Here is a 24,245-nt window from a genome sequence, read left to right on the forward strand (position 1 = left end):
CTGGATAGTAAATGTTTGTGTGTTACAAATGTGTCTGGTTGTGTCGCAGTACGTGGGTTTAAGGGTAGAATCAGGCATCGCTTAAAATAAGTTTGTATATTTATGTAATCCTAGATCTGTGTAATAAATATTAGCTAGAATTGCCTTTGGTATACATTCACGACTGCCTTTATTTATTTTGCAATATTCTAGCAACCACAACAAACAAATATGCTTTATGGGTTGGGTATGGATTCCTGGTAGTCGGGATGTTACTGGTCAGAATACCAACAGTGGCATCCCGACAGTCAGAATCCTGATAACACCCATACGTAAGTATAGTAGCACTAACCCTAACCTCCTTCTCCCCGCACCCTAACCCTAACACTCCCTCCCCCCCGAGTGCCTAATCCTAACCTCCCCCTCCCCGCACCCTAAACCTAACCCTCCTTCCTTAGTGCCTAAACCTAACCCTCCCCTAAATCCCGATACTTACATTCAGGATACCGGCGGTCGGGATACTGGAGCCGGGATCCCGACACTGTCGGAATTTCAGCACCGGTATTTAGACCGTCTGCATCCAGGACGCCGAGATGCTGACTACATCACGTGCTTTATTACACCAAAAAAGGTTTAATGCTGGCGCTTGTTTGACTCTAGGGCAGTGATTCCCAACCTCTGTCCTCAAGGCACACTAACAGCCCTGGTTTTAGTTATATCCATTATTGTGCACAGATGGTTAAATCAAATAAACTGAGGTACTAATTAAGTCACTTGTGCTCAAGTATGGCTATCCCTAAAACCTGGACTGTTAGTGTGCCTTGAGGACCGTGGTTGGGAACCCCTGCTCTAGGGCATGTGTTCAATTGTGATGCAATGTATTATTATTATTTATTAACATTTATTTATATAGTGTATACATATTCCGCAGCGCTTTACAGAGAGTATTTGTCCATTCACATCAGTCACTGACAAAGTGGAGCTTACAATTTATTCCATACCACATGTTCACGCTCACACATACACACTAGGGTTAATTTTTTGTTGGGAACTAATTAACCTACCTGTATATTTTTGGATTCTGGGAGGAAGCCAGAGTACCCAGGGGAAACCCACGAAAACAAGGGTAGGATATAAAAAAGTCACTTAGTTAGGGTCATGGTGGGAATCAAACCCATGACCTCAGTGCTGTGAAGCAGTAATACTAACCATTACACCAACCTTGCTGTCCAAATGCACTTATTATTTTGCTTCATTTGAAAGCAAATTACTAAATATCTAGATCAATCTGCATGTTAATGGTGACCCCATAGTATTTAAAACAGGCTTAGGAAACTGGTTTTCCAACTGTGCTGCAACTACAATTGCCAGCATGCCATTCTAACTAGGGTCTACAATTAGCCCACCTGTGAGATATTCACACAAATTGTAAACCATAATTCACCGGTGAATATATCCACTATAACCTTTCTTGTCCTAACTCTGGTCCTGATTCAGATTTGGGAATAGAAAGAGCAAGTAACGTTGCTTCTTGGTAAAACCATACTGCACTGGATGTGGGGCAGATTTAAAATGTGCAGAGAGATTTAGATTTGGGAGGGGCGCGTCCAAACTGAGATCTAAATTGCAGTGTAATAAAAAAACTGTGCAGTATTTATGGGCTACATACAAAAGCAGCCAGTACATTCCCTACATTCAAAACAAATTTATATATTTGCACCCCTTGATTGCAACATGGGCAGCACAGACGGTGTAATGGTTAGCGTTACTGCCTCACAGCAATGAGGTCATGGGTTCAATTCCCACCATGGCCTTAACTGTGCGGAGTTTGTATATTCTCCCTGTGCTTGCGTGGGTTTCCTCCGGGTACTCCGGTTTCCTCCCACACTCCATAAATATACTGGTAGGTTAATTGGCTCCCCTCAAAATTGACCATAAGTGTGTATGTGTGTGAGCATGTGTTAGGGAATATAGATTGTAAGCTCCACTGGGGCAGGGACAGATGTGAATGGCCAAATATTCTCTCTGTAAAGCGCTGCGGAATATGTGTGCGCTATATAAATAACTGGTAATAAATAATAAAATAAACATGGTTTGTCCAGGTACTCAGTTACGCTGGCCATACACTAGTGCGATTTTGGGCCGTTTGCCCGATTTTCAGCGCTTCGTACGATGAATTGTGTGGAAAACGTATATTTTTTAGGTAGGATACAATCAGATGCGTGCTCCCGCCGATCTTAAAACTTATGGTATGATCAGATGTGCAGCCCATCATATCTATTGTTATCGTATGCAGATCGTGCCATGTATTTGTGCATGTGATGGTTCGTGCATCTGACCGGCGTCATTTCAGTGACATTTTGAAGAAGTGTGTGTTCTTTCAGTGACCTTCCCTCCTAAAATGCAGATCGATCATATCGTGAGATCATATGTACATCGTGCGTCAATCGTGCGGCCGGGACTGGCAGGGAGCTGCCGGAGAGTTTAAGGGAAGTCGTAAATGAATCTCATCTTATGCTGGTCGTACTAGTGTATGGCCAGCATTACTCGCTATTCCCAAATCTTAATCAGGCCCACTGATCCATAATAAATTTTCCCCATTTCCTGCATGTTCCTAATTTGAATTCTGTTGTTCCTTATCTCAATATATTTGCCTCTTCCAGCCTGCTTGCCCTCTAGTCAGGGCCAGCTCTACCATTAGGCAACTTTAGGCAGCTGCCTAGGGGCACCAGGATCTGGGGGGCGCCATAGATTCTGCCCATCATAATATTAAGGATGTGTCTGAGAGAAATATTCTTGTTGTACTAAATTCAAGTGGAGGATGTGGAACTAAGATGATGCCTTCTCCCTTTCACCTGATGGGTTGGAAAGTGGGTATTGGTGGCGGTGGTGGGGGGCACCTCAGTAGGCTGCAGTTTTGCCTAGGGTGCTGAGAAACCTTGCATCGGCCCTGCCTCTAGTGCACAGGAATAACTGCTTAATGTTTCCATATTTTATAATTGTTGATCCAAACAACAGACAAAATAGAACCCCCAATGTAACAGTTAACTCACGTTATCCTTTCTGATTTGTTAGATTGCCTGGATTAGTCACCCCTATAATGTCCTCTACTTATTGTTGCTACAGTTCTTATTTCTTGTAAGAGAGACCTACAGTCTATTTTTATCCTCTGTTGGTGGATTGTTACCACCTCCTGTCCTATGCTGATGATTTCTTCCATTAACAACTGGTGACACCTTGTCCTGTGTATGGTGTTTGGAATAAAAAAAATTACAAATCGTTAGTGTTCTCAGATACGTTTAACCATATTAATTAGGTCACCTCTAAGGCGCTTTTTTTTCCAGTATAAAACAAATTTAATCGGATATTTTACAGGACAGTTTATTTTGTTGAAATCTTTTTGTAGGAAGTAATTGTACTGTTCTGTGTAACTCTATGCGACTCTTTAATAAAAAGACTAAAAAGGGCAGGACCCAAAACTGATACTGGTCATTCTCCTTTCATGCCTTTGGTGCAGCACAAAATCGGTCCTTTTAAATAGAGTTGTATGATTTGCCTCTATCTTATAATGTATCAGGTGCTAAACTGGAAAATGCATTGCATTACAGTGTACACAATTTGTACTGTTTTGTGTTTATGCCTTCGTTGCATGTTGTTTGCTGTAACCATCCATTTTAAGGGTTTAAAAATTCATCCATTTTTTTATTTTTGATATTGTCTTATAAATGCTACCTTGGTTATATCTTCAGTTCTTGCACTAAAAGCTTGTTAAAATTACATTAATAATAATAATAATAATAATAATAATAATAATATGATGAGGCTCCTTTCCTATTAGTTAGTTGAGTAAAGGCTGCCATCATTGTAATTTATCTGAATGTTGGGGTTTCTGTAAAACTATAGATTAGCTTTTGTGTATAGGAAAAAAAAGTTCCAAAATCAGCATCCATTAAGTTTTTTAAGTTTTTTTTTTTTACAGGTTTCTGAAAAAAATAAAAAAATAAAAAAAAAATATAATATATATATATATAGTAAATGGTACTAGTACTTTCTAGAAACTGGTTTCTTATTTATAGGTATCCTATAAAATGCTTAAAAATAGTTTAGTCTCCCTTTAAATAACAGTATTCTGGGAAAGACTGGCCTGTTGCCAACAGTTGAGGATTGGGGTTATGTTTCCAGACTCGGCTTTCATGCAGAACCTATTAAAATGTGTCTTGCTAGGCCATTTTAGGACAAGCACAGCCTGGCATTGTGTATGAAAGTGGCGGCCTGGTCACTTTATGTCTGCTTTAATTTCTTGTCCCACCCATTTACATGCTTTTCACCCGTCATCTCACTGCCCACTTTATATTTATTAAACCCCCCTTATATTATTTCCCCAGGACATCTGCTTGTTTACTCTTGTTTTCATCTTTTACACACCACAACAGACGTTAAGCAAACTTTCAGTATGTTATTGTGTTGTTAATGTCTTAATGTTAATGAAGTTTGTGGTTCTTCTGACTTCACACAGGCCTGATTCAGCAGCGATCACAACTGCGATTACGCACACTATCGGCCGATTGTTGCGTTCTGCGTATGCGATTTTATCAGTTCCACGTCTGGTGTGGTTACTGACTGATGGTCTGGGATGTACATATTGTTTCCCATATACAAATGTACATAAATGCAGTATATGATATACTGAATATGGTGTAGCATATGTACATCTCATTAACCATCAGTATTTTGCATTGAAATGCATGTGTTGTTTAACGGTCAACATATTCTTTGACTCTGTTTGCTTCAAGTCTGTGGTCCTACTGCTCCAGTTCTACTATGCAAATGTACTTGTGTTTCATCACTGATCCCAGGGGCGTATCTATAATGGGTGCAGGGTGTGTGGAGATCACGGGCCCCTGTGTCCACACCCTGCACCCATAATATTACTTACCTCTCTGGAGTCCCACGTCAGCGTGGGGGTCCAGCGCTGTAAAACGACTGGAAAATGGCCGCGGTGGCCATTTTCCCGTCGTTTGCGCATGTGCAGTGGCCATTTTCCCAGTGACCTGTGCATACATTATAGACTCTGGGCACACTCTAGTGCCCAGAGTCTATAGCTCAGTGCGCTGCCGGGCAGAGAGGAGGGGGCCCGTGTCGGAGACTGCACACGGGCCCCCTCCTCTCTAGAAATGCCCCTGACTGATCCTGTGTGTTAAGCTGGGTACACACTAAACGACACACGACCCGATGGCAAGACATATAGGGCAATCTGGTGTATGCCCACCCGATATCCCCCCCCTCCCTCCCTGCATAGCGCTGCTTGGGATCGTCCGCCGGATCGCCTGATCTTACTTGCTGCACATAAAATCAGGCGATGAGGCTGACGACCCACGGGAGTGCGCACTACATGATGTACTGCATACACACTACACAGATTTTAACGATTTGTCATTCCGATGTGTCGGAATTGTCCAAATCGTTAAAGATATTGTGTAGTGTGTAGGGGCCTTTAGATAGTATCTGTTGTTCCTGTGTGCATGTCTCTCTGTATGTGTCTGCTCCTCTACCCATTTTACTTCTCTCTGCCTGGCTGTCGTCTGTGTGTGTTTTGTCTCTGCCTGGCTATCGTCTGTGTTTGGGTGTCTCTCTCATGGCTATTGTCTGTGTGTGTCTATCTCGCTGCCTGAATTTCATTCTTGTGTGTGTTTAGCTCTCTGCTTGACTGTTGTCTGTGTGTTTGTGGGTATCTCTCTACTTTGGTGTTTGTATATGTATTTCTCTACATGGTTATTGTGTGTGGGTGTGGGTGTCTGTATGTGTGGGTATATGTTTAGCTCTCTACTTGGCTATAGAGAGAGAATGCGAAAGCAAGTGTATGTGTGAGTGCAATTTCAGATGCCAGTTCTTCTTATTGACACTACAAAGGAAACACAAAATACTTGGAAACAGCGTTAGGATAGCGTAGGGGTAGGTAACGTGTGGCACTCCAGCTGCTGTGGAACTACACATTCCATCATGCCATGTCACAGTTTTAGAATGCTCTGACAGCAAAACTGTGGCAGGGCATGCTGGGATGGTTAGTTCTATAGCAGCTGGAGTGCTACACGTTGCCTACCCCTGAAAATACGTTCATGCATTAATTATTACTTTATTGCTTACAATTTTTCAATGTGGTAGAGTGATGGCAGAGATTAAAAAAAAAAAAATCATAGAATCATTTTGTATTAGAGAATATAATAAATTTTGTTGATTCATTAAAGTAGCCTTTTTTTCTGAAATAACAGCCGAACACACTCTTGGCATCCTTCTACAGTGGAAATCAAATATTTTTTTTTGATTCGTGATTCAGCAGCGATCACAACTGCGATTACGCATGCAATCGGCCGATCGTTGCATTCTGCACACGCATCGCAGTGTGCAAACACTCCACTGCGATCTTGATTGCGATTGCCGTGACTACGCAGACCCATCGCAGAGTGATTGACGGGAATTACTGTTTGAGGGAGGTAACGAGGGGGGGGGTGAAATGCAGGCGTGCCAGTGCGTTTGAATGCTGTTGCAGGAGTATGCATAAATTAGCCACTGCAATGCCATAATCATCTTGGACTTGCACTGTGTGCGATGAGATTAGCAAATCCTGAGTAAGGTCAGACCTTGTGCAAGTGTGCACGAGGCTCCAATTGAACTTGATGTTACCGATGGTTTCGCAGTCTTGCTAAGTATTACGGATGTGTGTAAGGTGGGCGTTGTTATGTTAGGCTGCGTATGGCATAGCTATCGCAGACATTAGCATATCTTCACAGTGAGACTGCGTGCGTAATCGCTATTGCGCTCCGTACTGAATCAGGCCCATACATGTTTGTGATTCTCGGTGCAGACCAGAAGATGCGCTGTACAGAGGTTTGATGAGAACATACACTGCACAGAAAATATGGAGTGTATCAGTCTGGAAAGTCTAGAACAGAGTGGGAGAAACACTCCATATTCTGCTTATAATCAGTCTGGTAATGCGATTTTATCAGTTACGTGTCTTGTGTGGTTACTGACTGATGGTTTGGGATGTACATATTGCATACTTGCCTACTCTCCCAGGACTGTCGGGAGCCTCCCGAAAATCGGGTGCCGCTCCCAGCACCCCGCAAGAGTAGGCAAGTCCCCCGGATTGTCCCCTGGCCCCCCACAACCCCCTATGCCCGCATGTGAAAGTGGGCGGGTCAGGAGAGGGGACGATGATGCAATTCGTGCTGAATCGCATCAACGTAGCCCTGTCCCCTGCTCTATAATGCCGGTAATATCGGCATTATAAAGCAGGAAGGCGATGACGCGATCGCGCTGGCACGCCTCCGCTCCGCCCACTTAATCCGCCCACACCCTCCCTGCTGGGGGGCTGCCAGAATGTCGGTAAGTATGACATATTGTACACCGTATTCAAATTTACATAAATGCAGTATGACATAGTGGAAATCAAATATTTTTTTTTTCAGTAGATTCTTCCCTACACTGTTGCAGAAGTTCCACAATGTTGCATTTGTTAGGTAGCTGGAGACTGTGCTGGCAGTGGATGTGGTATGACATGTTGACATTTATTATGTCTACTCCATAATATCAACACATACCGAATGTCAACATTCAGTATGTTGACGTTTACGATGTTGACACTGACATGTTAACCTCTTCGTTATGTCGACATTAAGAATGTCAGCACTCCTATATAAGCCTAATTTCATGTGTCGCCATTCATAATGTTGACATTGATAATGCTGACTAAGGGCCTGATTCAGACCCACTCGCGAGCACTATGCGCTCGCAAGCGGGTCGAGGGTGGCCCAGTGCGCATGCGCACGACGGAGCCGGCTCTGTCGCGCGCATGCGCAAGACCCGGATAGCGACGGGCAAACCGTCGCTCCAGGTCTCGTACCAAAGATGTCGATGTTGAGTGACAGTACGCCTCCTTTGGTGGGCGGGCCGGGGGCGTGCCTGCCCGGACTGAGGCATTCCCATGGGAATGCCTACCGTCTGGGGCCGGCCCCACTGATATCACAAGTGATGTCAGTGGGAGTGCTTTCGGCTCTGGTAGAGCTGAAAGCACTCTAGGGCTTGCTGCAACGAGACCCTATCACAAGGGTCTCGTCGTAAGCTCGATGGTCGCGATGGTCTTGACCATCGCGACCATCTTCCTTGCCGCTCGCTATAGCTGTGGGTGGTCACCCACAGTTATACGAGCGGCCAGGAGTCCGCTCTAAAAAAACAGAAGGCCGACCCTGATTCAGAGCGAGCGCTCTGTCAGAGCGTCCGGCTCTGAATCAGGCCCTAAGTGTCGACATTGTGAATGAACATCATGAATGTCAACATTCACACTGTCAACATTAGTGTTGACATTGTGAATGTCGACATGCTGACTATATCCTGCTGGCCTTCCATGATTTGAGGCCTACTTTATTTTATTTTTTTCTTTAGAGTTAATTCTGCCGAAGACTGGAGATATGTTATGGTCATTATCTTGCTTTGGGATAAACCCTTGACCAATTAGATGTTGACCAAAGGGCATTGCATGGTGCTACAAATGCTGTGGAAGCCCTTTTGCCTCAGGGTGCCAATCACTCTGCGCAAGTCACTGACTTGGCTCTCAAGTTTGTGTATAAATCTCTCTGCCTGGCTATTGTGTGTGTGTGTGTGTGTGTGTGTGTATATCTTTGCCTGTCTATCGAGTGTGTATGTGTAATAATCTCTCTGTTAATCGAGCAGGAGCAGAACTATGGGAGACAATTGAGGCGCCAGCTCTGAAGGGGCACCTCCTCCATTGTCCACAACATATTAACCCCACTTAGGGTGTACCGTCACGGCAGCCCAATACATGGCACCTCTTACCGGCACCTGGGAAGCCACCATACACTAGTGGAGAGCTCCATGTCAGACCATCAGCTGCCACCTTCGTCTATCTATAGCCTGTATGCATGCGAATTGCACATTACTGTGTCAGCAGCTGTGACAGGGAGAGGGGGGGGCGTCTGGGATGAACTTACACCCATCAGCCACATTAAACCCATAGTCAGGTGAAATTAATAACATTGATTATCTCATTACAATGGATCCTGTCAAGGGGTGGGTTATATTAGGCAGCAATTGAACTGTCAGTTCTTGACGTTGATGTGTTTTGTAGTAGGGAAAATGGGCAAGCATAAGGATTTGACCAATTTTGACAAGGGCCAAATTGTGATGGCTAGACTACTGGGTCAGAGCATTTCCAAAACAACAGGTTTTGTGGAGTGTTCCTGGTATGCAGTGGTTAGTACCTGCCAAAAGTGTTCCAAGGAAGGAAAAACACTGAACTGGTGATACGGTCATCATCGCCTAGGCTCATTGATGTGCATGGGGAGTGAAGGCTAGCCCTTTTGGTTCCATCCCACAGAAGAGCTACTGTAGCAGAAATTGCTGAAAAAGTTAATGCTGGCTATGATAGAAAGGGGTCAGAAAAGTCAGTGCATTGCAGCTTGGTGCATATGGGGCTGCGAAGCCGCAGACCGGTCGCAGTGCCCATTCTGTCTCCTGTCCACCACCAAAAGCACCTGCAATGGGCATGTGAGCGTCAGAACTGGACCATTGAGCAATGGAAGAAAGTGGCCTGTCTGGTGAATCATGTTTTCTTTTGCATCATGTGGATGACCGGGTGTGTGTCATTTTAGCTGGGGAGGAGATGGCACCAGGATGCACTATGGGAAGAAGGCAAGCCAGCGGGGGCAGTTTGATGCTCTGGGCAATGTTCAGCTTGGATCCCTTGGGTCCTGCCATTCATTTGGATGTTATTTTGACATGTACCACCTACCTAAACATTGTTCCAGACCAAGCACACCCCTTCATGGCAACGGTATTCCCTGATGGCAATCGCATCTTTCAGCAGCATAATGCGCCCTGCCATCATGCAAACATTTTTTCAGGAATGGTTTAAGGAACATGACAAAGAGTTCAAGGTGTTGACTTGGCCTCCAAATTCCCAAAATCTCAATCTGATCGAACATCTGTGGATGTGCTGGAAATACAAATCTGAGCCATGGAGGCCCCACCTCGCATCTTACAGGACTTAATGGATCTGCTGCTAACATGTTGGTGCCATATACCACAGGACACCTTCAGCGGACTTGTGGAGTCCATGCCTCAATGGGTCAGTGCTGTGTTGTGTGGAGCACGAGAGGGACCTACACAATATTAGTCAGATGGTTTTAATGTTATGGCTGATCGGTGTATATCTCTCTGGCTGTTGCTTGTGTATCTCTGCCTGGCTGTCTATGTGTAATTCTCCAAAATGGCTATCAAGTCTGTGTTTGTGTGCATGTGCATATCTTCCAGGCAATGGATTGAATTTGTGTGTGTTACCTATGTACTCTCTCAGCTCTGTGTATCTGTAGCCTTCTATATGCTCTCTCTGCCGTACTGTCTAGACTTAAGGTGGGTACACACTGGAAAGATATATTTGCAGATCCACTGCCTCTGGCCGGGGGCCCCACGGCCTCTGAAACTAGTGTACGGTTGGTTGGCAGACCGCCCCCTACACAGCATGATGAGCAGATATATCTGCAATTATATCTGGCATCGCTGTGCAGCACAGCCGACGTGGTATGTCTGTGAACAATGTCATTCACAGACATATCATCTGTACACACTGGCCGATGTGCAAACGATATATTGGCCGTTCAATTGAGCTGCCGATATGTTGCCCAGTGTGTACCCAGCACTAGACTCTAGCTCTCTTGCTATGTATGAGTATGTGTAACAGCCTGCCTGCTATTCTTTGTGTGGTTATCTGCCGCTTTGGTTATTTTGTCTGCATTACAGACAGGTTTTTTTTTTTTTTCTTTTAACCCTATCTTTATTTTTTTTAACTTCCTTTCTTACTACATGTTTCTCCTGACAATCTCTTGATTTGTCTTGGCTATGCAGTATCTCTCCCCCTCCTTGTTTCTATCTTGTTCTGACTCCTGTACAGATCTCCGATAGCCCCATTTTTCTTGGGTGGCTCATTAGCCTGGTGTAATTGAACTGTAAGGATGGGTCTTTTCTCATGCCGCTTTGAGATTTACGACCCTTGAATCCCAGAATAAAAAAAATCCTCCCAAATCCCCTTTCCAGGCCAGCATGTAATCAGCATGATGAATCCACTGCATCCCACACTACAGGCTTCTGTGCATGAGTCTACTTACAGGGCTGGCTAAAAGAGTAGACCTAAGAAAGTAGAAGTAAAGAAATGAGAATTGGGAATATTGAGGAAGGCAATAGGTGAGGTCAAAACATGGTGACATGAGAGGTAAACAAGGAAGGTAATGATGAAGTTATGATGCTGGCAAAGGTAGTAGCAAGGAAGTGACCGAAGTAGATTGCCAAGTGCAAATAAGAACAAAAATGTAGGGACATGGCACATTACTGATTGGCTTTATGGGTTGTTAGGTAGGTTATGAGGAAAGAAGATTGTTGTGGATTTGTTGGAAAGGATATTAGAAATATAACTAAAATGTGGAGGGTTTGGGTCAGAGTCTGGGGGCCTGGGGAGGTTGAATTGGAGGAAAAAGGAAAATGAAGGCAGTTTTGTGAAAGATAGTTTGTTTAGGATAGTATTCGGAGACACTAATATAAAGCTGCTGGAATAGGGAAGGTGAATGAATAATGTGCCTATTTATGGATAGTAAAGAGCTGACCAGAGATGATTTGGCAGAAAACATTTTTCAATGTGGGAAAGGATGCAACATGGACAGTAAGATAAACAACTGGTAAAACAAAACAAAACACATATAGACATAAGTTATAGTCACTTGTAAAAGTGTTCCACGTATTGAGAAATCTTTATTGTATGAAATAAATAATTATCTATTACTCCTATCATTGTGCCTATCCTATTTAACACTAGCCACCTTCTTTCAACACAATTCCAAATTCCAGGATGGCGCTATGTTCCAACAGTTTCCTGATTTTTGTCTTTCAGTGATTTCCTTTTAATGTTCCTATCACAACGAGTAGCCTGATGTAACCCTGTTCCTGATCCACACCGCACTGGATTTCTACAGACACCCTGCTCATTTATACCAGGATCTGAGGCAAGGTTTTTCTAAGTCTTGAAGTACCTTTATCTCCTGCTGGATCTGATCATTGAGCCTTGGAACCACTGCAACTGTTCACTTGCTTTTGGGGGGTGTACCCCCTCACTGGGACTCACACAGATGGAAATTCGAAGAGCTTGAGCCAGTCCAGTTGGCTGGGCACCTGGCAATGACTAGTAACGACTCTTCCTGCCCACAGTCTGGGCCAGGTCACATGAATGGATACCCTGTTCCCCACTATGCCTTCTTCTTTCCTCACATGCTTGGTGGTGTATCCCCTCCAGGGGCTCTGCCAGGAGTACAGCACCAGCTTCCCCTCAGTGGATATAGTACACCCTCGCCAGCAAGTGAGTATTACTACCTTTTTAAATAATATTATATGTTACTATATTAATACAGTGAATGCAGTAGTATGGGCAAACTTTGCTTGAACATTTATTCTTGGCTAGTCTTTGAATTTCCACTGGCCGATTCTAAGCTTACATAACTGAATTTCTAACAATACATATTATTTGGTGTAAGCATAGTTGTTTGATTAATTTACCTTACTCAACAATTTTTTTACCCACCAGATTCTTATATATCTATAGCTAGATGTATAATTTGTTGTTATGTTTTTGTTAATTGAAATCTATCAGATACTTAATACAGTATGATGGAGGGACATGAATGATGGTAAAGGGTGAAATAAGGGAGAGCGCTTAAATGAGAAGGTACACAGACCACATAAGAGAATACACACAGATGATCAACTTATGGTGCATACACACGGTCAGATTTCTTATCAGATATGAACGATAACGATTTTAAAAATCGTTCATTCGTTCATATCTTTGACATGTAGGGCATGCATCGACCAACGATGCGCGTTCCCGCATGTCAGATAACGATATCTGACATCGACTGTGTTTGCAGACAGATTTGGATGATTTCATTCATTTTAATACTGTCAGAAATCGTTCATCGTTTATGAGATCCTTGGTCAAATTGTTCAAATCGTTCATTGTTGATCTAGCAAGTCTGACCGTGTGTTTGCACCATAGGAAGTTGAATAAAGACAATTCACACTTATTTCAAATTATTTATATAGCACAGCATACTCTGCAAAAATGTACAATTGGGACCAAAGGCAGCAATACAAAAAGAAAAAAATGAGAACGGGAGTTAACAGAGGTAGGAGGGCTCTGGTTGCGCTCTTACACTTTATAGAATTATTTGTTCCTGATAAATTTGGGGGCTGCATATTGAAGACTTTTGGTTCCACTTACAAAATGAATGTCTCCACGCTATAGACAACAAATGCACTTTTAAAGTGATATCTAAAATTGGTAACCATTTAGAAAATGTCTATTTAACAATGGAAAATGAATGCACAGCTCTGAAAAAGGCAAGAAAATAGCTGTAGTGAAAAAAAATCTTGTAAGTTTATTTCAGAGTTTTGATTGCAGAAACTAATGGTTTAATTTTAGCTAACATTTTATATATAGCGATCAGTCATTTTGTGTGCTTATACACAGTTGTACTTGATTTTACAAATTGTTTTGTGTGTACGTACAGTCTTATTGTTTCTACCCAGATTTTTACCACGTGTTTATGTGGTGAAAGATCCAAACTGACGTGCGACCTCTGTAACCTCTCTAATAAAAGGAAATTGTAGACATGTCATATATTTCTGCTTTATTATCTTGATTAAGTGTAATATTCAGAGAAGAACATTATTATTTATTAACAGTTTCTTATGTAGCGCAGCATATTCCGTTGCGCTTTACAATTTCAAACGTTAATAGAACAAAACTGGGTAATAATAGACATATAGGTAGGAAGACCCTGCTCGCAAGCTTACAACATTAACAATCTTGTGATTTTGTTTTCAATTAAAATGTTTGCCTTTTTTGAATGGTTAGAGCGTTTATCTTTTTACTTCAATTACTGTGTTAGGTAGTATTTGCACATACAGTACTGCAGTTGTTTTCAAGCAAATGAATGGAGTTGGATCTCAGGGTGCTGTCACAGGGCACAGATGGCTCTGTTGTTACAAGAGGTGGATTTGAATGACTCCTTATGTGATTGATTTACCTGTTCTACTCAGGGGGCCTGAGCCCAGGACAGTACATGCAGTGCTTAGTTGGTAATCCTTTCTTCTGCTCCAACAGCCTTGTGACATCACCAATTGCACATTTTGTGGGTTTCATTAAAATGCGTGTCTCGCCTAATCATTCCAAAGAGTTGCAGCAGATCCTCATTCATCTTTATACCCTCCTCCTTGTGTGCTTCCACGGGGCTTTGCATTTTTTGCCATTTTATTTGTTGATCAACTTAGTTGCAATATTAAATCATTTTTCTGGGGCTACTTGTGTGTTGGTTGTTCCGCTTCAGGGTGTTTCCACAGCTCACACACCGCTGCTGAGCAGATGAAGATGCTGTAACTCACATTGACCCTTATGTGAATAGTCACTGGGTCATCGCATATATATTGGCAAAACTGACTGTACTATTGCATTCAGTGTTTTTATAATATATATACTATTTAAAATAATCTACCCTAAGAATTTATCATTTTCTGAGTTTGTGCAATGTAGCTGGGTCACTAAGTCCTCATTTTAGGGGTCCATTACCGTCTGTGTGACCAGACTCTTTGTCATTGGATTTCTATTTGTGCACCTACAGTCAGGCGATTGGCACAGCACAGAAGAGTAGTAGCTGTTATTTTCCCATCCTGAGGCGGCAGGTCAGTGGTGAATAATAAATCCTCAGTCCTACTACTGATTACATTTGCTACTGACAGCTTGTGCATCAGCAGCAGAATAATCAACGTCTGCTGGGGAGAGGGGCCAGTCTAGGTGGCAGGGGACTCCTTTCTAGGTAAACCCCTTTATTATAGATCATTAGACTGTTGTTACTATCTCTTCCAATTACTCCCTTCTGTAAGAGCTTATTTTCTTTTTTTCACTATGTATAACACAGAGTTCTAGTACTTCAATCCCATCTCCATCAGGACCTGTTCAGGCCTATAAAGGTGTCTGTAGCTGATGCAGCAGTCATTCATTTGGGATCAGATGACAACACATGAATATTTTAGGCTATCAGTAAGCGTGCTCTATGATCAGACATCAGGACACTAATATCTGATCCCTGCCTAATATGTAGATGTGCAGACATATACCTGTCCTACTAATATACATGACACAAGGCACGCACCTCTGACTCCTCTTAACATAAAGGAAAGGATAGCTATCTCTTATCTCTTCCTAATATATAAGTTAAGAGATGTGCCTCTCGCATTCTCCTAATATACAAGACAAGATGCATAACTCTCTCCTCCTCCTTGTAGTATACCAATACACTAGGTTGGGTCATACTTGCCTACTTTTGAAAATGCATTTCAGGGAGTTGGTGAAAGCAACACCTATGAGCGTGATGGTAAAGTGGGCGTGTACTGCTACATCTGAGGGGCGTGTCATGAAACTAACTTACGTGTAAATGAGCCCAAAAGTGGTTAGTAAGATCTATTTGCTAATGAAAACACTCTGATACTTTTCAGAAAACACATGTAGCCATAGGGATCATTGTGCCTTATAACCAAATGCAGGGAAATGGCACTAATTTTCCCATTTGAATGTAAATATCTCTGTTTTTTTAATATAACATCTAAATAATGGGGGTAAGGTGCAATCAGGGAGATTATTAGACTTTTCAGGGAAACGGGGAGATTGCTACTATTTTAGGGAGTCTCCCTGACAATGAGGGAGAGTTGGCAAGTATGGGTTGGGTACTCCTTGGCTCTTGTCATTTTACAGATGCAAGCAGAACCTCCCTAGTTTATTTTTAGAACGCCACTTCAGAGGACAGCTCATAAGAGACATTTTGATGTTTTAGGTATGAGGTTTGTCATGTGATGAAAAACCATGTTTCCATATGATATTCTGTGCTGTTGCTATATCAAGTGTTAACATGTAACCTATTCCTCACCAGACTGGTGTTATACAGACTAAACAGGGATGTCGTTTAAATACCGGGTACCGGTGCTCACAATGCCGGCGCCGGAATCCCGACACCAGTCAGAATGCCGGCGCCAGTATCCCGACCGTCGGCATCCTGGAGGTAAGTATTGGGGTTAGGGGGAGGGTTAGGCTTAGGCACTTGGGGATGGGAGGGTTAGGTTTAGGCTGCTGGAGGAGGAAGGTTATGTTTAGGTTGGCGAGGTTAGGTCTAGGCTGCGGAGCGGGTTAAGTTTAGGGATAGGGTTAGGATACTTTCCGACAGGTGTCTGTATCCTAACACTGTCGGGATGCCGGCGTCGGGATTCTGCCTGCTGGCATCCCATACACAAACCATTAAACACACTATTCCATGCACCCTTTTATATTTCAGTGGGACTTACTAATACATTGTGCCTGGTGTCCTACAAAATCATAACTTTATGATTGGTTTGTTGAGAGGGAGAAATGAGTATGACAATGCTTGGCACAAATATAAATTTCTTTGACAGTGTACTCAGTTATATGCCAGTGATATGCAACGTGGTATATTTCAGGGTCCTTACGCTGTTTACCCCCTGGTTTTAAACAAATTGGCAAAAGACTGTGTCACACGACGTTAACGCTACTAACTGCAAGTGCAAATATTTTTGGCCATGGGACCATTCATTCACATATGTTTTTTATGTTTTTACTAGCTTTTACCAAGCATATTGCATGGAGGTCTGACTTTGCTATCTGGGCGCCTTCTCATGTACACAAGAACCCAGACGTGTGACAGAAGGAGCCAGACAGGGGCGGAGGGATCCACAACGGATCCATCTTCGCAACCTGGGACTTCTTCCCATAGGGAAGGAGCGGGTAGCGGGAGCACTCGCCATCTGAAGATGGCGAATGCTCCTGCAATCAAACTCCGAAAATATCGTATTTTCGGAGCTTGAAGAATTCTTTCCTCATACTACTGTATGGGAACAGCGGGCCATTCCGCCAGAGGAAGGTAAGTAGGAGATATCTGTGATATCTCCTGCTTTACCTTCATGATGAATGGCCTGATAATTTCTACAATTACAGGTGAAAATGTTTATTTTCACCTGCTTTTGTAGAAATTAAGTGATGATGAATAGACCACTTAGTCTTAGTCCTAAGTGAGAACATGAAAACAATAGCCAAAGCAACCACTCTCTATGAGCACCCACCGATGACTGGTCCAATCTGGCTTTCTACAGTGGTCGCTTACAATTGGCTAGTTAATTCAGCCACATTTATTCAGTGGCTGGTGCTTGTACATCACCTTTTATTCAGTGTTTTCCTATAGATTACAACAACAATAGTGAAAATTACGTTGTATAAAAAAAGAAAAAAAAACTGGTGACTGATGGATAGCTTTAAAAATGTTTAATCTATTAAAGATTGTTACTTCTTTCCGTTCTGGATCTATATATATATGATCTAGCATGCACTAGCAGTCCGTGAAATAGGAGTGTGGAAAGTCACCATGTTTATTGTGCTGCAGTGAATTGTCTTCTATAAGTCTTTCTTATTTGTATTATAGATAATCGCTTACTGTATCTGTGGCCAGGTCCCCATCTCCCTCCTATGCGGCCACGATGATTACAGGCATATTTGCATCAGTCCCTGCACCTTTCGGCTTCTAGCCCAAATTCTATAAAACATAAAAAAAATGTTTAAATGAAACAAACAAATGCCACACAGATAAGGCCCAGGTGCTGTCAGGCACTAATACTAACCATAATTAGTTTGCATTAATATGCCAACAGCCAGCCACCTTCCTGCATCACACAAGACAAATGTGGGTGCTGTACATGCATACACTCCTCACCATGGCAAAGCATATACTACCATTTACATAATTATTAGTCTTAATTAGCATCATAAAAGCTTTTCCTGTGCACAGTATAAATGTCACTTAGTACACTTGAAATTAATTTATACAAAAGAAAAACAAAAAAAGAAAAGATGAAACGACTGCTCAAGTATTGTGTGAAAGGGGCCTGCGTATGGTGCTTCATATTCCGGTGCCCTACCGATAAACCACTATAATGGAGGGAGAATGAGATGATGGCAGTAGATAACACGGGGATATGGATCAGTTTGTTTAAAAATGTGATGCAGCCGATTGTGTATATGCTGAAACGTGTGATGAAAATGGAAGGTTAGTAAGTGCTGCAAGGAGATATTTTCTATCCGTTTTAAATTCGGTTCCAGGTACTGATAATATCTGTACTGATACAATCTGCAGGAGGAAAAGTGACCACAGTCTGAAATAGGAGTCCTGGAAAGAGTTGTGTTTCACAGGTAGATGGATGATAGTAAGAGCAAGCCCACACCCCAACAATGGAAGAAGAAAGATAGAGAATGTTAGTGGGGTTTAACCTACTTTTTCTACATGTTGTGATTGATGGTGAACTCTACTGTTTACCCTTTTTTTAATCAACAGAAATGTATTTTCTTTGAAAGTAATTTAGTCGTCGACTTGATGCTGTCTTATTTATGTGAAACTTCATTCCACAGCTCAAGACATTGAACTTAGGGCCTGATTCAGACTTGGGAATAGAGAGAGACATTGCACTTAACTGTGAACCTGAACAAACCATATTGCAATGCAATGGGTGTAAATACATAATTTTTTTTGCAGGTGGCGTAAATACTGGCTGCTTTTGCATGTAGCCTACAAATACTGCACAGCTTTATTATTACTCTACAATTTAGATGCCAGTTTGGAAACACTCCTCCCAAATCTAAAACTCTCTGCACATTTTAAATCTGCCCCACCTGCAGTGCAGCATGGTTTCACCAAGATGATCAGTTGAGAGAGAGATATCTCTCCATTCCCAAGTGTGGATCAGGCCCTTAATCGGTAAACCTTTTAATATATGGCATCAATTACTTTTCGTGGGAAATCACTATGTCAGCTAAAACATTCATTGCTAATAACTGTGACAAGCTTTTACCCAATCTGTGTTGAAACTTTGAATCCATTCATGCCTTAAATTTTAAATAATGTCTTTTTTCCATTTTTTTTATTTTATCATGTTTCATCAAAGATCACAGTTATGCATTTGTATTTCTGTCATTATAAATATGGGGATCGGTATGAAATACCGGCGGCTGTTTAGTCTCCGGTTCATATCCCGACACAAGAAGCCCGACAGGAGGAGATCCTGACGCCGGCTGGTGAGTACCCTAACCCTCCCTTAGGGGTGCCTAACCCTAAAACTCTGGGATGGTACCTAACCATAAAACTCCCGGGGTGGTGCCTGATCCGAAGTCGTCCCCCCCCCCCCCCCCCCCTGGCTGCCTAAACCTAACCCTCCTTCCCGCACCATAAACCTAACCCTCCCGGGGGGGGGGGGGTGCCTAACCATAACCTACCCCCGGCGATGCCTAACTCTAACCCTCCCCCCTAGGGGTTTCTAACCCTAATCTCTCCCCCAAAACCTAACCCCGCTACACTCCCTAAACCTAACCCTCCCCCCCCTCGCGCGGCTAATGCTATGGACGCCCCAGACTTACCTTGCACGAGCTGGGATTCTTCGGCGTTCCGGCGTCGAGATTAAGACAGGCGTCGGTATTTTGACGCCTATCTTAAGTCCCCCGTTGGGCTTCTCCTGTCAGGATATAGGCCCTCATTCAGAGCCGCTCGTTAGCGGCAGTACGCTCGTTCCGAGCGATGTTTGCACATCTGCGCATGCGTACGGTTTTTAGTACGCATGCGCGAACCAGTCAGTGCGGCCGAAAATCGTTGGTACGCAATATAGCGAGTGCCTGCTATTTTGAGTGACAGAATGAGGCGTATGTGGGTGGTAACAGGGGAAGGTGCTTGAAAATGGGGAGTGGAGATCCGAACGCAGGCGTGCTTAAAGGTCAAAACGGGCGTTTTATGGGTGTGCATATTTAAAACAGCAGCGTCAGTGACCACGTCACTGGGTTATTTTATAGCCAGAACTGCTCGCAAATTTGTGGTAGCAAACACCAACCACAAGAATAGCGAGCAGTTCATACGCTGGTCGATGTACTCGATTAATCTAATAAATAGCGGACATGACGTAGGATGCGAGCGGCCAGGGGGCGTTTTTAACAAATAAACGAGCGTATGTTTTGCTCGCTCGTTCAGACTTAGAGGTGTGAACAGACTGCAATGTGCGTACGGATCATTTGAATAGCCACCCCTTGTTTTTAAACGAGCGACCACAAATAGCGAACGGCTCTGAATGAGGGCCATAGACCGGCGGCATTTAGTCCGCTGGTCTATAAACTGCATCCCATAAATATGTCCTGAGTTATTAGTGGTATTTGAAAGTTGTATTTACATTCGCAGTCTTTTCTTAATAAGTTGTCTTATTTGTTTGCTGTTTCTCACCTATACTGCACTTCTTATCCTTGGGGTCTGTCAACAGGGTAGATATATTTGTAGGTGTGGATATTAATACTATAAACCCACAAATGCAAATGCTAACGAACTATCAGATCAAATGTTTCATAAATATGATATCTTCCGCGATCATAAAACACAATAACCCAGAATGACTGGATTTCATTCTAATTTCTGTACTTGGGTTCAGACATTCTCCTAAAGTATGCTATTCAAGCCATGTTTTCTATGTACTGTATCTCTAGAAGGGAGTTACAGAGTTAAGCTATGTACACACTATACAATTATCGGGTTGATCAGCTGATAATCAGTATATCAGGACAATTTTTTGTTGTGTGTAGGTATGATGGTTTTGGCCAAATTCTGATAAAATGGCCCAAAAATGCACTGTGTCGACTATCCTAGTGTCCAAACTTGCCAAAATAATGTTGACCTAAAGGTCCCGATATCGTGTAGTGTGTTGGCATTCATGATAATCTGACCTTATTTCCTCCATCATCCTTGTGGGTGGACATGTGCAAATTATCGATCCATGCACTTAAAATCATCAGGTTTTAAACAAAAATAGTATAGTGTGTATACCACCGATATCGTGACTTTCCACTGGCAGAAAATTTGTGCCATTTGTCAGTTCGATCGATCTCTAGTGTGTAGCTAGCTTTAGTAATGTAATCCTGTTTGCTCACACAAAAAATGTATTATGTATGTCAAGTAGAAGTTTTCAATTCTGCAAATATATGCCAAATGGAATCACCAGCTTTTGAGGATGCACTATTTGGCCACTTGACTCAACCACTGATCTGTGAAATTTGGTGCATACACTAAACATTCAAACGTGATCCCTCCCGTATTTACCACTTTAAGATTGTGCTTATATGTGCTGAATTATTTATTTTGTTTTTTTCTTTTACTTCAGCACTGGTAACTGGAACGGTAAGTTGAGTGACCAGTGCAGGAGCAGACCATTTTGTAAAAAAGGTCAATCTAGAAATGCCTACCTACGGTAGATGTGTCCCGTCAATTCAGTTCTATATACAGTATATGATATTGTACCATTCTGTACTTGTTACAGAATGTTGTTCCGCCAGAATTTATCATCATAGATATTCCATGCAATTTATTGCGAAATCAGGGAGGGAGGTCTTTGCAAAGGCGGTATTGTTAGGCTCCGACGAAAGGCTGTACGGCATTCATGTTGGCTTTTCTTTATTGTGCAGGCCGGTAAGGCCGCGCATGTGCACTTGAACTGTTGTGATTGGTAGGAACTTGACCAGCAGATGATGTGAGTCTTCTCTGCTTTATCTCCTCCCCGGTGGCTGCGCCATGAACATAACCCCAGTTTGAGATTATGTAATTGTTTATATTTTTGTCAAACACTGCTATCCTGCAATGTAGTCCCCATAGAAGTCTGTGGTTTGGTTTCTCTGCGGTAACCTTCTTAAATATGTCTGTTTGATAAATAGACTCCGTTTAAATATTTATTTACTTTTTTACAAGTCACAGAGTTTTATTTACTAAGCGTCTGGTACTAAAACCCGGCACTTCCGAATGTGTTTATGCCCGAAATTTAAAAACACAATGATTTTATTCACAAAACGCGGCAAGGAAAAGCATTGCCCTTTTAAATGTCAGGAATAAACACTTTCGGAAGAGCCGGGATTTAGAACCCAATGCTTAGTAGGTAAACTTCATGATTTCATTCTTGCTCCATACAATCAGACAGAACTAATTCTGTTAAGCTATGTAGGAGGGAGGGAAGACTTTTTTTTTCTTTTTCCAGCCTCTGCAATCACTGCACAGCAAATATACAGCCACGCATGGTTTCGTTGTGAAGACATTTTTCTGTACAACCAAATCACAGAGCTTCCAGCCCTGTTATTTTTGTTGTAATGATCACACAGTTCACACTGCATTAGAGATCAACATGGTTTTACACCACATTTGAATGAAACCGCCATATTAGTGGCCATTTGGAACTCATATGCATGGTATGCATTTGTGTGTACAATCATTTTTGTCTACATAGTGTGTGTGTGTGTGTATATGTATATCTCCCGGCGCTATTTACATCGCGGGCAATTGAATCGAGCCCATTGTATTAGGTGCTAGATGTATGGGTTTATAATGTTTTGTGGACAGTTGCAATGTGGACAACATAATGCCAACGCAGTAGTAACAATAATTAAAGCATTTTGACAGTAGCCTGTATAAAGCTATAATGCTGACACGGTTAAAATGCTTTAATTAATTGGCATTACTACTACGTCTGTATCACGCTGTCCACATTGTAATGGTCAACAAATCAACTACTTCCCAGATATATTTTGTAAGAATAAGGTTTATATTTGCAAATATATATTTTATAAATCAAACAAAACAATGTGTCCATTTTAAAGATTACACTTGAGTACACTTAGTTCATTAGTGGTATGGTTTTCAACATTAATCTTTACTGAAACAGTTTTTTTAAATAATGGGGTACATAGAAAATAAAGGAAATTAGGGGAGGCAGAGAGAGGGGGAGCAGAGGTGGGCAATAAAAGAGAATCAATAACAATAGACAACATGCTGCAAGGCAAAGTACAATGTCGTATAACCATTACATACATCACAATACATAAAGACAGTGTCAAACATATCAATCACTTGGAGTTTCATTAAGAATAAATGGGAGAGAAACAATCGATCTATCGGGGGGATGGTATGAGTGTTCTTGAAGAAGAGAGGGCATCTCCCTGTCTCACAGCCCTCAATAGTCTCGCTGGAGAAAAGATTTGCTCCGTCTTCCCTCTTTAATAATCAGTATCTCAGGGTGTAACAAATGCTTTATTATTTTCATAAAGCTTTTTTTATTGTTAATCGCATTAAAAAATACATCGATATTTAATGCATTTATTTTTATTTTTCAAAGAACAAAACTAAGTAAATTTAGACTTGCTGCTCTTGGTTAGTATCTGTGGCGCAGGCGTTATTTTATTATTACACTGAGATAGAAAATAAGCCTGATCACCTTCAATCAATATGTAGGTTGTAGGTCATATATTAGACAGGTTGCACATTTCACATTTACACCCCTGCTACACAAAATAGGTTTTCCTGGTCATACAACTGTACTACTTGGTTTCAGGCATAGCAATTCATTTATGGGTAGCAGTTCTACAGAGTTCACTGTACAAAATGATAAAAATCCATATGTCTTACTGAACATTTATAGAAAATATGATAAATCTAACCAATATTTACTTTTCCATAAATAATAAGTTCTATATATATAGAGAGAGAGAGAGAGAATAGGGGCAGATTTTGAGTTGATCGTAACAAATCATGTTGCACTGAAAGGGGGGCAAATACATTTTTTTTTTTTAAGTTTTTTGCGTGCAGTGTAAACACTGACTGATTTTGCATGTAACCCACAAATGCTGCAAAGCTTTATTTATACCATACTTGCCAACTCTCCCTGATTCTCTCGGAAATAGTAGCAATCTCCCTGACTCCCTGAAGAGTCTAGCAATCTCACTGATTGCACCTTGCCCCATCATGAAGCTGTTATATAACCCCCCCCAGAGATATATACATTCAAATGGGATCATAAGTATCATTTCCCTGCAATGGTTACAAGGCACAATGATCCCTTTGGCTACATGTATTTTCTAAAAAGTATTAGTGTGTTTTCATCAATGAGAAGCTCTTACTAACTGCTTTGGGGCTCGTTTACATTTGGGTGCAAGTCAGTTTTATGAGAGGCCTCTCAGATGTAGCAGTACACGTCAACACGCATAGGTGTTGCTTTCACAATCTCCCTGAAATGCTTTTTCAAAAGTAGGC

The 24,245-nt window shown here is 42.0% G+C and overlaps 1 protein-coding gene across 3 annotated transcripts in view; it reads left to right on the top strand.

Annotated features, from left to right (window-relative positions):
* RARA (retinoic acid receptor alpha) overlaps positions 1–24,245 on the top strand; it is a 133,544-nt gene that overhangs the window by 20,288 nt on the left and 89,011 nt on the right. For all 3 annotated transcript variants that reach the window (XM_088474645.1, XM_088474646.1, XM_088474648.1), the window contains exon 2: positions 11,936–12,397. In XM_088474645.1, coding sequence (XP_088330771.1) covers positions 12,220–12,397 — 178 coding nt within the window. In that variant the 5' untranslated portion in view covers positions 11,936–12,219. The remainder of the gene's footprint in view (positions 1–11,935; positions 12,398–24,245) is intronic.

Source organism: Taudactylus pleione, unplaced genomic scaffold (genome assembly GCF_031769625.1).
Source record: "Taudactylus pleione unplaced genomic scaffold, aTauple2 ptg000155l, whole genome shotgun sequence".
NCBI lineage: Eukaryota > Metazoa > Chordata > Amphibia > Anura > Myobatrachidae > Taudactylus > Taudactylus pleione.